This window comes from Meriones unguiculatus, chromosome 6, assembly GCF_030254825.1.
Source record: "Meriones unguiculatus strain TT.TT164.6M chromosome 6, Bangor_MerUng_6.1, whole genome shotgun sequence".
NCBI classification, from domain to species: domain Eukaryota; kingdom Metazoa; phylum Chordata; class Mammalia; order Rodentia; family Muridae; genus Meriones; species Meriones unguiculatus.
In genome coordinates this window covers 50,131,970-50,148,124 of record NC_083354.1, presented here as the reverse complement: position 1 = coordinate 50,148,124, position 16,155 = coordinate 50,131,970, and the positions used below count along the sequence as shown (strand labels likewise).

At 36.5% G+C, this 16,155-nt stretch overlaps 1 protein-coding gene across 1 annotated transcript in view; it reads left to right on the top strand.

The window, feature by feature from the left end:
- The window catches only part of Stag1 (STAG1 cohesin complex component), a 288,399-nt gene that overhangs the window by 55,661 nt on the left and 216,583 nt on the right, over nucleotides 1-16,155 (top strand). The window contains exon 2 of the mRNA XM_060385437.1: nucleotides 14,837-14,938. Within this exon, the coding sequence (XP_060241420.1) occupies nucleotides 14,910-14,938 (29 nt within the window). The 5' untranslated portion in view covers nucleotides 14,837-14,909. The remainder of the gene's footprint in view (nucleotides 1-14,836; nucleotides 14,939-16,155) is intronic.

Sequence of the window (16,155 nt, the reverse complement as noted above, 5' to 3'; positions counted from 1 at the left end):
TTTACTTATGCTGTGATGAAATACCATGACCAAAGTAACTTGGAGAAGAAACAGTTTATTTGCTTATACTTCCAAGTCACTGTTCATCATTGAAGGAATTCAGGACAGGAACTCAAGCATGGCAGGAACCTGGATGCAGGATCTGATGCAGAGGCTGTAGACGAGAGTTTATTCACTGGCTTAGTTTTATGGCTTTCTCAGTCTCCTTATAGTTTCCAGGACCACTAGTCCAGGGATAGCCCCACAAATAATGGGCTGGGCTCTGCCCCATCAGTCACTAATTAAGAAAATATGGTATAGGCTTACTTACAGCCAAATTTTTTGGAGGCATTTTCTCATTTGGGCTCTTTCCTCTTAAATGAATCTAGCTTGTGTTGAGATAAAACTAGCCAGCACGCTTGCCTTTGAATGGTGTTCTTGTCCTCAGCCTCTCATTCATGCTTTCTGTGTGCTTCCATGTTGTACTATCTTACCATAGAACCATAAACACAGTTTACTATCGACTAAACCTTCTGAAATTGGGAGTACAACAAATCTCTTTTTTAGTAGCTTATCTATATAGTAGTCCATACTGGCCAATAACTCATACCCCCTCCTGTTTCAGTCTTTTGAGTGGTAGTTATAGATATATGCTACCATTTCTGGCTTTATGTCCTTCTTGTGCCATAGTGATGATATAAACCTGAGTAACACATCTGTTAAAGATATTTTTAGTAAACACAAAAAACACTTAATGTTTTGAAATATTTTTTACTTTCCAATATGAATATTAGTAGAGAATTTAAGTAATATATACATATATATTCAATCAGTAGGAATGAGAAAGTTGAGAGTAGACTGTAAGCTGTTTTTCTGCCAGGAAAACTGATAGTGCTGTGTATGGGTAGGGCATTTAACAACCTTTATCTTTTAAGACACCTTCAGTGGTTCTGCCTGCTTAGGGAAGCAGGTAGAAGAGACTGAAAAATTAACTCACAGGGGTGTGGAACCAGAACAAAACAAGAGGATACTTTATTTTCTAAAGTCATACTGAAGGCTTGAAAATTCAGACTGAAATTTGTACTCGTATCAATTTTCAGGGCTCTCTGATTATACTAGTTGTTAAAGAAAAATGTGGGTTTAGTATAAGCTTAGATTTTTATATGACAGGCAATGCAGGATGACCAAGGCTAAAAAGTTAATAAGAAAGTGATAATCCATTTGTGGACTTATAGGAAAAAATGATGTAAGACACAGATGACTGGAGTGTATCTGTGTATGTATTTATATAAATATATAGTCACGTTCACATGCTAGAAGCACTGTATAGTTTTAAGAATTGAGAGATAAGAAATGAGCCCAATGAATTTACCATTAAGTATATGTCCCCATAAAATTTAATAGTTGTGTTATATTGTGAGTTTGTATTTCCTAGTACAGTAATTTTGGACACTATTTCCTTAAAAGTAGTAAGCTTAGTACTAGGCCCCACTAAAGAAACAAATAGTACAAATCTGATCAGGGCATCGCTGTATTATATTCACTCAAGATGATTGCCTTAGGCAGCTGGCAGACATGTGCTCCAGTGAGCTGAGCTGAAACTATAGTTGTTTTGGGAAATTTATACAAATGCTTTACATTTTCAACCCCCTTGGCATTCTGAAAAGCCTTTTATTGGGAGGATGTTACAGTGATCCCTCTCCCAATCTTCTAATTATAGAGCATATTATTTAGTAGTACATACATAATTATAATATCACTACAGCTTCATACTATGACAGTAGCTTGTCTTGACTTAGCCTACACTGGGCTGTTGGTTCACTATGTCTTTTAGAACTCTAGGTGAAACCAATAAATTCATTTTATTACTGCTCTACACAATTTAAATTAAAGGTGAAATGGTTTAATAAAATTGTTTTTAAACTGAGAATTCTGACCAAGGAGATGACTCAGCAAGTAAAGGTTCTTGCCATACAAGTCAGATGACTTGACTTCTATCCCTGGAACTTAGGGTGGAATGAAAGAACTGACTTCTTCTCCAATTGTCCTTTACCTCCACACTTCGACATGTCCTGCTCCCGGGTGTGTGAACATAAAAGCAATTAAAACCAATAGAAAGCCCTGAAATTCGCCTTATGATTTTGAAATTAGTGGGCCTGAGAGGTGTCCACTCTACACTTTTGTTGTATGGCTTTGTACCTCAAGGAAGCTAATACTTTCCTTCCATTGTAAAGAACAGTCTGCTTTGGCCATTATACTTACCTGTCCTTCAAGACTTTACTTAAATGTCATCTCCTTAGAAAGTGTGAGATTATCTTTTTAAAATACTTTTTCACCCAACACTGACATTTTTTGCAACCTGAAATTGTTTCATTTATTACTTTGTTTATTCCTATAAACTCAGAGAAGAAGCTTGCAAAACTAATACTACTAATGTATTTACTGTCTTGTTTTTAGCACTGATTTATAATGAATGTGGGTAACACATACCCCTCAACTTTCTTACGATTTTAAATAAGCGTTGCAGGATTAACAGTGCAGAAACACTTGTTAAAGTCTTAACTTTAACACCTCTAACTGTGACCCTTAGAAATACAGTATTTACAGACATGATCCAGTTAGTTAACTTAAGGCTGTAGTTAATTAGTCCCAAAGCTGTATGATTGCTGACCTTTTATGAAGTGTGGTACCATGTGAGGACACAGGCCCCCAGACACAAAGATAGCTTTGTGAAGGTGGAGACAAATTGGCTCCATATTCAGGAAACTAAGGAATACCTAGATCTGCCAGGAAGGTAGTGTATTTTTGTTTCAAGGAAACCTGCTAGAGGCTTCAGAAGAGTCTTGCTAACATCTTGATAGTCTCCAGATAATAAATACCTACCATTCAAATCTGTCTGATTTGGTATTTTGTTATGGCAAGCCTTAGGAAATTAAGGGGTGAGCCTGGAAAACAAAGTAAAGTGGAAGATGTAAAATAGCTTATTTCTGTTGTTGTTTTTAATATCTTGTGGTTAGTGCTGTTTGAATTTGTACTCCTGCTGGGAGGTATGGTCTCTTTCTGTAGCCCATCTGGCTTGGAGTTCACTATGGAGTGTACAGTGGTCTTGAACTTGACCTTACTAACTCACCTTCCCTGGTGTGCTAGTACAGGCGGAGTCACCTACTTGACAGCGTGTGTTCTTAAATGAGATCGAGGACAGGGGAGATAGTTGAGTTGGTAAAGTGCTTCTTTATTTTTTATTTTTGAAATTTTCTTTTAGTTATAATATTTCTTGTAGAAAGAGGAATTAGTCCTTCTATATTAATTAACACAGTAAATTATTGAGGGAGTAGTTTTCTTTAACCAGCTAGTTCCCCAATGACTGACACTGAGAGACTGATTTATTTTTTAAGTTGTGGGCAGATTCTGAGCTACTCTAATCCTAGTACCTTTAAAATCCACCTAAAAAGGAATCACTTACCAAGCTGATGATTCCTGGGGAGTCATGCTCCATCAGTCTGTTCCTACAGTCACATGTTCAGTTATCCTCTCACCATCCATGAACACACCTTTCTTCTCTGTGTCTCCTGGTAAAAATGGCTTTTTGTCTTTCATAGAGTTCCCTGCTCCCTTCCAGGGAGTCCCGCCTTCCACATTGTGTTCTTTTGCTCTGCTGATTAGCCAACCAGCTCTTTATTGACAACTACTACACCCACACAAGACATTCCTCCACAATTCCCTCCTTCCTTTTTCCAAACTTTCCCATATGCCCCTCTCCACTCTTTTTCAAATTCATACCCTCTCTTTTCATCAGTTGTTATTGCATGCATATATGTATTTGTACATACATATATATTTCTAAATATAACCTGTTGAGTCCATATGTAACTTTTATGTATGTATGTGAGCTACCATGTGGTTGCTGGGAATTAAACTCAGGATCTTTGGAAGAGCAGATAGTGCTCTTAACTACTAAGCCCCATGTATGTATGTATATTTGTATGTATATATGCATGTTTTCAGGGCTGACTGTTTGGCTCTTGATAACAAATAGGCCTCTTTCCTGGGGATGACCGCTTTTCCTGCTCCCAGCTTTACTCCATTGCCTGTAGTTTTTTGTGTAGGGTTGAAGCCTCATGGGCTTTTCTCTGCACATTTGGCCATGTTCATTGGTAGCCTCTCTGTTTGTGAATATAGCTTCTGATATTACTAGGAGATACAATTCTACAGCAAAGTCCCTTAACTTCTGGCCCTTACATTCTTTCCTTTCCGTCTTCCACAGTGTTGCCTGAATGTGTGGGCGTTTTGTAGATGTAGGAATTGGGACTGGGCTCCACACTCTCAGTATTGATTGATTGTGGGTTTTTTTGTAGTAGTCTCATCTGTTGCAAAGAGGAGTTTCTTTGATGGGGGTTGAAGACTAACTACATTTACCAAGCTAAAATATCCCTTCCTAGAGGGAGACATGGCAAGTGTGGCTTATTTTATTTTTAAGGAAAGTTTAGGTAGAATGCTACAAAGCAGAGCTGGGTGGTTACTGGGGTACTACCAGGAACCCATTGTTCATTTGTTATTTTTGTCCAGATAACTGGCAGTTATGTAGGGCCGGCCTTGGGTTGTCACATCCTTTTAGGTCAGGCTTCCTGAGTGTTTCACAACTGGCTAGGCCTTGAATTTTCAAGTTTTGTTTAGCCACTGGATATATTAGGAAGCCATCGGTTTTTTTCAAGATCTCAAAAAAATTTGTTCTTCCACTGCTTCATCAAACTTAAGAGCTGCATATTCAACTTAAGATACAACTGTTAACTATAGAGACGTATATGTTTTCTGTCCAGATGAATTTTAAGTTTCTTAAGCATAATCACCAAAATCAAAACATTTTCTGTTGCTTTCATTGTCTATCATTGCTTTGGTATTTTGTGTGTTTTAAATACGATTTGAGAAGCATAGAACAGAGGGTGTCAACAAAAGGTAATCTCAGTTTGTGCTTTACTTTTTTCCTTCCCTTTCTCTTGTGAGACAAGCACACACAAAACTATTTTAAAATACCTCTTGAAGACGCTGGAGCATAATTCACTAAGATTTTTGTTATGTTATATGAAAGGAAGACTTCATAGTATAGAACTAGTTTTGTACATTTTTCTTGTAATAAGTGAATTGAAGATTCAGGTTCTGATTATGAGAAAAGGCAGTTGAAGCTTGAGCTATTTAGTATAATAGGAATTTCATTAATTTTTATTTATGGAAAGTTAACTTTTACTGTTTTTGTTGTTGTTTGTATGTGTATGTAACAAGTCCATCACATAAAGTGTTATACATATGAAGTATGTATAAGGATTTAATGCAGCTTATATATGAATAAGGCTGGAGCTTTCATTTGCTCTGAGTAAGTGGTGTGTGTGTAGATTTTAATAGTTATAGATTTTTTTTTTCTGTGATGAAACGCTATAACCAAAAGCAGCTTACAGAAGAAACAGTTTATCTTGGCTTATGGTTTCAGAGGGGTAATAGTTCATCATTGAAGAGAAAAGCCATGGCAGCAACTGACAGGCATGGCAATAGGAGCAGAAAGCTGAGTTAACATTTCTTCAAACAGAAAACAAAGTGGGGAAAATGAACTAGATAGTGGAGAGAGGCTGTAAACCTTCAAAGCCAGCCACTGGTGATATACTTCCTACTGCCATTCTCCACCTCCTAAAGGTTTCATGACCTCCCCAAATGGCACCACTGAGGACTAAATGTTCAAATATGTGAGGCTTTGGGGGACATTTCTCATAAAATGACCACAGGGTTGAATGAGTATGTGTACATATAGGGAAGTAAGATACAGGGGGAGTTTGCTAGAGAAATATTCAGTAAGTCTTAAAATTCATTGAGCAAAATAATGGCAGAGGGCCAGTGATAGTTGAGAAGGTAGGAAATTGTTAAGATTTTTGGTGTTTTGTATTTGGTGATGAAGTCTTAAGAAAATGTTAAGACAGTGTTGCATGTAAAAGAAAAATGCACCTAGAGTAAGAATGTTTAAAACATTCTAAAGTAAGATGGAATATAGGCAACATTTTGGACAAAAGAGTGAAGAGATGTTATGGAGATGCTGTTTGAAAAATTACTTATGTAAAGCTTTGGGAAATATTCTTTGGACGTGTATTATTGTTTGTATTCATTTTTTTTAGTGTGATGACATTCCTGGGTTATGGGATTGTATGTGTGTATACTCATGTGTAGAGGATTTTCTAAAATTTCCTCCTCCATTTTGATATATGTCTTTTGTCTCAGCCCTTGCTTAATTTCTGTGCAAACTCTACTTGACTTTTGTCATTGATTTAATTAATCACAATTACTGAGAAAGCATCTTTCAACTGTGTACTTATTTCAAAGTGTACTCTCCTTACGCACAAATGCATACATGCATTAATGGGGCACATATTAACAAATCAGGGTAATTAATATATCCATCACCATAAGACCTATCTCTTATGAACATTGATGCAGAAATAGTCAATAAAATACTTGCAAACCGTATCCAAGAACACATAAAAGATATCATCTACCATGACCAAGTAGGCTTCATCCCAGGCATGCAGGGGGTGGTTCAATATACGGAAATCCATCAATGTGATCCACCATATAAACAACCTGAAGGAGAAAAACCACATGATCATCTCGTTAAATGCCAAAAAAGCATTTGACAAAATCCAGCGCCAATTCATGTTTAAAGTCTTGGAGAGATCAGGGATACAAGGCACATATAGTAAAAGACAATATACAGCAAGCCTACAGCCATCATCAAACAGAGAGAAACTTAAATCAATCCCACAGAAATCAGGGACAAAGCAAGGCTGCCCACTCTCCCCATATCGCTTCAACATAGTATTTGAAGTCGTTGCTAGAGCAATAACACAACTAAAAGGAGATCAAGGGGTACAGATCGGAAAGGAAGAAGTCAAAGTATCACTATTTATAGATGATATGATAGTATACATGAGCATCTCCCCCCCCCCCCCGCCCCATCCAACCAGAGAACTCTTTCAGCTGATAAACACCTTCAGCCAAGTGGCTGGATACAAAATTAACTCAAAAAAATCAAAAGCCCTCCTGTATGCCAAAGACCAAAGGGCTGAGAAACAAATTAGGGAAACAACACCCTTCCTGTTTGAAAAAGAAAAAAAAAATTTTTTTTTCAAGTCTCTGAAGAAAGAAATTGAAGAAGATGGAAAGATCTCCCATGCTCAAGGATTGGTAGGATTAACATAGTAAAAATGGCCATCCTGACAAAAGCAGTCTACAGATTCAGTGCAATTCCCATCAAAGTACCAAGACAATTCTTTACAGACTTTGAAAGCACAATTCTCAATTTCATATAGAAAAACAAAAACAGAATTACCAAAACGACCCTGTACAACAACAGATCATCTGGAGGTATCTCCATCCCTGATTCCATGTCTTTTGGATATATACTCAGTGGGATGGCTAGATTGTGGCAATTTGGTTTTTAGTTCTGGATTGAACGTGCTCCCTAGTTTTCCATTACTGTACTAATTGACAGCTCCACTGAATTCTTTCCTCTCTCCACATCCTTGCCAGCACTTATTTCTTCGTCTATTTTTGATAGCTATTCTCATTAAAATGAGCTGTGGTGGTTTTGATTCACATTTCTTCCTTGAGTAGCACACTAAGTTATTTTTTTAGGAGATGTGTAAGAAGTTTCATTTATGATGATTGTAACAGTGAATAAAATGGAAAAAATTACCTACCCACAGGGAGTTAATTATTTTGTTATCAAGAAACCTTAAGACATTCTGTAAAACAGCAAGATTCATTGCATAAATCTTTTCAAAGATCTTAAAACACAATCTCTGTTTTAACTGTCATTTCATACCTTTGATAAATTAAAAACCGTTCTTTTTTTTTTTTTAAGGAAAAAATTGTCCACATTAAATATACTGAAACTTCATTAATGTAATGCTAGTGCTCTGGGTTTTATATAGTTTTTTATTTTCTTTTTTTACAGTGTTAACTGGAGTAGATTTTTAATTTAGGAAACATTAATACTGTTTGGTTTTAAACTATGTCCAATTATCAAGCTAAAGACATGGCAAAAAAATATCAGACCTTGAAGTTTCGATCAGTCACTGGTCATACAAAAATGGGAGTTACAATTCCAAACTACAGTAACTTTTTATTTGTATTTACCCATGTGTCATCTCACAAATTCTGACTTAATGACTTATGATGGTAAATGGGGCTCCTATTTGTTTAATTCTTTCAAGAGTCTCCCTCACTTTTGTAAGTTTGTTTGATTATGTCTCTGAGTGTTCTTCGTTGTGTCATTGACCTTTTTGGTTGTTTAGATTTCTGTTTTTACTGACATTTGTAATTTTTCTGTCTGTTTCCAAAAACAGTTTTTATTGTTAAATTTTATTTGTCATTTTATTCTACACATGGGCGATTCTGTTGCTGCCTTAACATCCACATTATGGTTTTGGGGAAAAAAAAAGGGGGGGCAATAGTTTGCCTATTGTCTCCTCAAAGACCTTTTTGAATGGTCTTTAAATGCTATATTTTCTTTCTACATTTTGGTCCTTCATGTTCTTCATTCATTCTTGTAGTCCATAGTTAAAAAATCATTGTTTAAAATGTATTTTGGTTCGGGAATTTTATGTCTAATTTATTTGCTTTTTTGTTCAAATTTCCATTCTAGTATTCTGCTAAAATATATAAATGAATTATTATTATTTTTTCCTGATTCCATTGTGTTTCATTTTTTAGCTCAGTGTCTCAGGCAGGAAAGTAGAACTTACATTTTTAGTTACCATAAGCAAGTTGAAGGTCGATGCCCTGTTTGTAAATATTTCTAGGAATAGACAGTGTTTGACATTGATTTCAAACAAACATAATTAACGCAAATATCCAGTTACATGGGAAATGCCATTCGAAGTTCGTTAAGTGTCTTAATCCATTTCATCCTTATTTTTCATATTCATTTATTCCATTTACTTTACATTCTGATCGCAGCCTTCCTTCTTCCAGTACCCCTTTTAACACAACCCCCTTCCCCATCCAATTTCTTCCTCTCTTTTTCCTTAGAGAATGGGGAGGTCTTACATGGTTATTAACTTGCCCTGCCACAATAAGTCACTTCAGGACTAGGCGCATCCTCCAACTGAGGACAGACAAGGCAGCCCAGTTAGGGGGACCCGTTCAAAGGGAGGCATCAGAGCCAGAGAGGGACCCTGCTTTAGTTGTTGGGGGATACACATGAAGATCAAGATACGCATCTGCTACCTAGGTGTAATGGGCCTAAGACCAGTCTGTGTATGCTCTTTGATTGCTTGATCAGTCTCTGAGCCTCCACCGGCCCAGGTTAGTTGACTTTGTAAGTCTTGTTGTGGAGTTCTTAACGCCTCCACCTCCTTCCGTCCTTCCCCCAATTCTTCCATTGGATTCCCCAAGCTCTGTCTAATGTTTGGCTGTGAGTTTATGCATCTGTTTCCATCAGTTGCTGAGTGAAACTTCTCAGAGGAGTTATGCTAGGCTCCTGTCTACGAAGCATGGTAGAGTAACATTGATAGTGGCAGGGGTTGGTTCTCTTCCCTGGGGAGGGTCTCAAGTAGGGCCCGTCTTTGGTTTACCATTCCCTCAAGCTTTACTCCCTCCCTCTCTGTCCCTGCACTTCTTGTAGGCAGGACATATTTTGGGTTGAAGGTTTTGTTGGGTGGGTGTTTTTATCCCTTCACTGGAAGGTCCTGCCTGGCCACAGGGGGTGGCCACTTAGGGGCTCCATATCTGCTGCTGCTATGAGTCTCAGCTAGGGTGACCCCTAGACCCCTAGACTTTCTGAAGCCTCCCCATATCCCAGGTCTCTGGCAGGTCCCAGAGATGCCCCCACCTCCCATTTCTGCGCTGTCACCCAATCCTGTCTACCTTGCTCTCTCTATTCCTAATCACCCTGATCCCCTCCACATTCCCTCTCTTACCCATTTCCCTCCTTCCATCCACCTTCAATGCCTATTTTACTTATCTTTCTGAGTGAGTTTCAAGCATCTTCCCTTGAGCTCTCCTTGTTACTTATCTTCTTTGGGTCTGTGGATTGTAGCATTCTTACCCTGTACTTTATGGCTAATATCCACTTAAAAGTGAGTACATACCATGTGTCTCTTTCTGGGTCTGGGTTACCTCACTCAGGATGATATTTTCTTGTTGCTTCCATTTGCCTGCAAACTTCATGATATATCCTGTTTTTAATAGCCTAGTAGTTTTCCATTGTGCAAATGTACCACATTTTCTTTATCCATTCTTCGTTTGAGGGATATCTGGGTTATTTCCAATTTCTTGCTATTATGAGTAAAGCTGCTATGAACATAGTTGAGCAAGTGTCTTTGTGGTATGGTGGAGCATCTTTTGGATATATGCCTAGGAGTGGTATAGCTGGGTCTTGAGGTAGAACTATTCTTAATTTTCTGAGAGACTACCAGAGTGATTTTCATAGTGGTTGTACAAGTTTCGCACTTCTACCAGCAATGGAGGAGGCTTTTTTTTTTTTTTTTTTTTGTCCACATTCTCTACAGCATATGCTGACACTTGAGTGTTTGGTCTTAGCCATTCTGATGTGTGTAATATGAAAAATCAGCGTCGTTTTGATTTGCATTTTTCTGATAACTAAGGATGTTAACATTTATTTTAGTTCTTCTCAGCCATTCAAGATTCCTCTGCTGAGAAGTCTCTGTTTACCTCTGTATCCCATTTTTTAATTAGGTTATTTGGTTTGTTGGTGTTTAATTTCTTGAGTTCTTTATATATTTTTGGATATTAGCTCTTTGTCGGATATAGGGTTGGTGAAGATCTTTCTCATTCTGTTTGCTGCTGTTTTGTTCTTTTGACAGTGTCCTTTTCAGTTTCATGAGGTCCCATTTATTAATTGTTGATCTTAGCGCCCTGAGGTATTGTTATTCTGATCAGGAAGCTGTCTCCTGTACCACCTAGGTCAAGGCTATTCCCCACTTTCTCTAAACTTGTTTCTCTGTGTCTCTGGAAAAGTTTGGAATGTTTGTCTCATATATACATTGTCTAAGATTCTTTAGGAGGATGATGATGATGATGTGTGTGTGTGAAAATGGGCAACCTATTTTTTTAAAAAATATATCTTGTGATGGTTTTTGTTAAAACTGGACATCTTAAATGTATTTTAATACTGTGAATTAGCCCAGTCTCTGTTTTTGATGATGATATCTGTTGAGGGTTATGCATGTTTATTTTCCTTAAACTATTTTTTTCATTGTCTTTTTTTTGATCACCAAATAAGTAACATGACTGGTTTCACTGAAAAACTGAAACCAAAATGGAAAAAAGGTGTTTTTTTGATCTTTTTTTTTTTTTTTTTTTTTGCAGATTGGTGTATTAGCCAAGGTATTCATTTCCTTCAGTGTCCTGTTCACATGAGTGTCTGCTTCTATCTTCATATTTTACTAGCATAAACTTTAGCAATTATTGAGAGATGTCCTCTTTGACATCATGCGGAACTTAGCTCTGGACATGCATATGTAGATGATAACTCTTGAGTCTTTGTAATCACTCTTTATTTCCAGGCTTGCTTCTTTGGTTATCTGTTGCTCATTTCATAGAATAGGACTTCTTGAATTTTTTCAGTGATCTACTTTTTTGTCATGTAAAATAGACATACAAGTGAAACATTTGTTGATAATAAATTCTAAAAATATATTTAAAATTTTTGGTATACATAATTTTTCCATATTAAATAGAAAATCAAATTTACACACTGACGTGTATCTTTATTCATTTTAACATGATAAATTAAGTCTTAGCTGAAATTCTCATTCAGGGATCAGAGCATCTTTTATGTTTTTAGAGTTAGTGACATTTCATTTTTGTAATTTTCAATGCTGAGAAGTTCACTGCACAGGAATATGTAGTGCAGAATAGTGGGATTTTGAGGGCCATTTAAAAGGAAAAACACTAGGAATTTCTGCCAACAATTTTTAAGATAAAATTTAAATAATCAACTCAAAATCAAATATTCAAATTCAGATGTAATTCATCCAGAAGGCACACTGATTTGATATGTAAGTTGTGGAATGATGGTAGGAAAAGATTAAATGTCCTGTTTTTTTTTTTTTAAACTAAATCATCTTTTTGTAAGGGTAGAAAATGCTGTATATAAAGTTTAAAAAAATACAGTTCATAGCAGTTATAGTGTGAGCCAAGGTGTTTCAGATAGTGTTTCTTGGCATTGCATGCCATTGTTGCAATGCATTACAAAGTGTCCATATTATATGTTTAGAAGCAAGGATACATAGATGTTGTACAATGTATCATGGGCAAGTGCTGCCAGAAAACACCTCAGATTTCTTGCATATTTGATTTTGAATTAAGTTTTTGTCATTGAATATTCAAAACTTTGAACTGTTGCCAATTTTTTTTACAACCCTACATTTAATTATTTAACTACTGTGGATTATGAGCCACAGTTAAAGAAGATAGTCATAGACTATCTCTTGTCCCATGCAGCTGGTTTTGATATATTTAAATCCATTTAACAGATACCAGGTCTGGGGGAGCTCTTCAAAGTATATAGCTGTCACTTTTGGGGAGAAGGTTCTTGTATTTTTTACTTTTACTCCCCCAGGTACACCAAAAAATGGTTTTGCTATTCCCATTGACTTTCTTTTTGGGAGATCAGGAATGGTAGGCAGGTAAGGAAATGCTGTGGGGTTTTCTTTTTTCTTTTTTTCCTTTTCCCCCTGTAAATTTAGAAGGTGTTTTTCTTTGTTAGACACTTTTCCTTGTATTTATAAGATTGAATATTTCTTAAAGCAAATGGAATAGACATTGGAAGAGGGTGAAAACAAGGAACAAGACAGGAGCCTACCTACAGAGGGCCTCTGAAACACTCTACCCAGCAGTGTATTAGAGCAGATGCTGAGACTCATAGCCAAACTTTGAGCAGAGTGCAGGGAATCTTAAGAAAGAAGGGGATGATAGAAAGACCTGGAGGGGACAGGAGCTCCACAAGGAGAGCAACAGAACCAAAAAATCTGGCCCAGGGGTCTTTTCTGGACTGATACTCCAACCAAGGACCACACATGGAGATAACTTAGAACCCCTGTACAGATGTTGCCCATGGCAGCTCAGTATCCAAGTAGGTTCCCTATTAAGGAGAACAGGGACTGTCTCTGACATAAATTCAGTGGCTGGCGGTTTGATCACCTCCCTCTGAAGGGGGGGGGGGGGTTGCAGCCTTGCCAGGCCGCAAAGAAAGACAATGCAGCCAGTCCTGATGAGACCTGATAGGCTAGGGTCAGATGGAAGTGGAGGAGGACATCTATCAGTGGACTGGGGAAGGGGCATGGGAGGGGAAGAAGGAGGGAGGGGAGATTGGAAGGGACTGATGGAGGGGGCTACAGCTGGGATACAAAGTGAATAAATTGTAATAAATTTTTTTTAAAAAGATTGAAGATTACTATAAACGCTGATTTGTGTTTGTGTCCGGGCGCGGGGGCAAGGTCAATCAATTTTGCTAACCAAAGTTACTCTGTAGGGAGAGCTGATTTTGTTGTTGTTGGTCCCTATTCTGCTACTTTCTGTGTGTTACTCTATTTTTGTTATTTAGCATATTAATTAGGGTTGACTTATTTTCTGTCAGTATTTGCAAGATGCTTTTATTTTCTTTAGGCTGATAGTTTTCATCAAGAAATCTCCTGTAGTTTGATGTGTTATACATTTAGCTTCCTCTTAAAATTTCTTTTTATCTTTAGGTAGCTTTTAAAGCAAATTTAATACTTTGGAATATTCTGCTTAGAAAATTTCTGATTTTTACATTTTTAAAAACTATCTGCCAGGCATTGGTGGCACACTTTTGTCTAGCACTTGGGAGACAGAGGCAGGCCTATCTCTCTGAGTCTAAGACCAGTCTGGCAAAACAGACACAGTGAGTTCCAGGACAGCCAAAGCTACACAGAGAAACCCTGTCTCACCCCCTCCCCCAAAAATCATCATTATTTTTTAAAATTTCTCTTTTTTTTTTTTTTTGATCCTGTGGGGGGACTTTGGTTTTAGGTGTATTTTTCTATTTGCTTTTGTATTATGGAATCTTGCGGCTATTCTTATTCTTAGTCCTGTGCCTTTTTTCTTCTTCTTTTTTTTTTAATCAGACTTGTTTTCAGAGCAATTTTAGGTTTGCAGTGAATTTGTAGAGAAAACACAGGAAACTAATGTTAGGTATTTCATGCTTATGCATGCTCCACTTTTCGTACAAGTATCAGCTTAGAGTGGTACACTTCTTATAACTGTTGATCCTGTGTGTTGATACTTGCCATTATCATTCAAATGCCATTATCATGCCATTATCAGTTCTCCATTATATTGATGTTATATATCATAATGATTTTGACAAATGTACAGTGACATGTATCTGTTACTTAGCATTTCACCACAGTGAAATCCTCTGTGCTCTCCCTGGTCATTTGGTTGGTCCCCTTTAACTTCTGACAATTACTCTTCACCATAGTTTTATCTTTTCAAGAATATTATGTAATCACAGTTATGCAAAAGTACAGCCTTTCAGATGGCTTCTTTTTTTTAAAGTTTCCCCATTTCACTTCATGGCTTGATGGAGCAATTATTTTTCACATCAAGTAATATTTGGATGCCAAAGCTTGTTTGTTTGTCTACTCACCTTCTAAAAGGCTTCTTGGTTACTTCCAAGTTTGAATATTTAGGAATAAAAGTAATAAATATCCTTGTCTAAGTGTTGTTGTGGATATAGAGTTTTAACTACTTTGTGTAAGTATCAAATAGTGTGGTCATAGGTACTGTGGATTGATGTATCATGATATTTTCTTTTTTTTTTAATTAACAGGCGTGCCTTTGAAGTTGCATAACAGTTTTGAATTATACAGAACTTTCTACATTTTGGAATAACCTCTCCAGCAATGATTACTTCAGAGTTACCAGTGTTGCAGTAAGTATCATTATTTTCTTTTTTCGTTTAGAGAAACATGAGTACAACATTACAGGATTTTTGATGAGGTATATCAAATGTATTCTGTTGAGGCAATATATTTGAAATGTAAAGAATATGATATGAGATTACTCTGCCCATCCATGCCCTTTGCTGTTGGAATGTTAGCATCTTTTCTGATACTGAACAAATCAGATATTAATGGTTTTATATCATGAGTTAGCCATTTACAACCCTGATGTGACATGTTTTTTTGATAATTAAATTGGATCAGAGCTGTACTTCTTTCATACATACTGATTCCAGTTTCTTCGTTATATGCTATGACAGCAACTTCTTTTGTTTGGAAGGTCAAAGATATTCAGTCTTGCTATTTAAAAGAATTTATTAATCTTTGTCGGGTCCTATATTGTACCTTTAAATTACATTTACTTTTAAATTGATTTCTTTCATTAAGATTCCTTCTTTTATATTAAAATTGATTATTGAGGCATTCTAGTTTCTAGAAGAATCTCAGGGAATACCAGTTGGTGTGTGAAGGTGATATATCATTAGGCTTGTTGGATTTGTAGGACCGACTTGAAGTTGGAGATTATTATAGAATTTATAGAAAATGTTACGGTCATGTAGCAGTAGATATTGTTTCTTATCATTTGCATCAAGATGTAAATTGAGTATTTGTGTATTTTGATGCTATACAATAATGATAATTTGGCTATAATAATCGAGTTATCTGTTTAGGTTAAGTTTGATTATAGTTCAGTTATAAATATCTTTTCTAGGAGATAGCCTTCTGGTTGTTTTCCTGGAAGCTTTAAGACTGAAAGCTTTGTTTTTGTAAACATTTTGAAATGTAGGAGATAAAATTTAAGTTTGTTTTTTTTTTTAATGTTCTTACTCCATTCTTCTTTACTGCATATTGTAAGCATAATACTGAGTCTGGAAGTTTTTGCATAGTCTTTATTTTATTCTTAAGAACTCTTGCTTTCACTCATCCAGCATACTGTGTTTTATTTTAGGTATATGCCTGACAGAACTCCTCTTATTCTTTAAAGTTAGGATAGGTGTTCCTCTGTGCTCCTAAATTTCTATTTTTTTCTCCTAAAATTGCATTTCACATAATACTCCTTATTGCTTCCTTATATAATAATAATCTTTTTCTGTCATACTGTAGTGTACTTGCTAGATATTAGACAGGCCCCCACATTAATAACTGA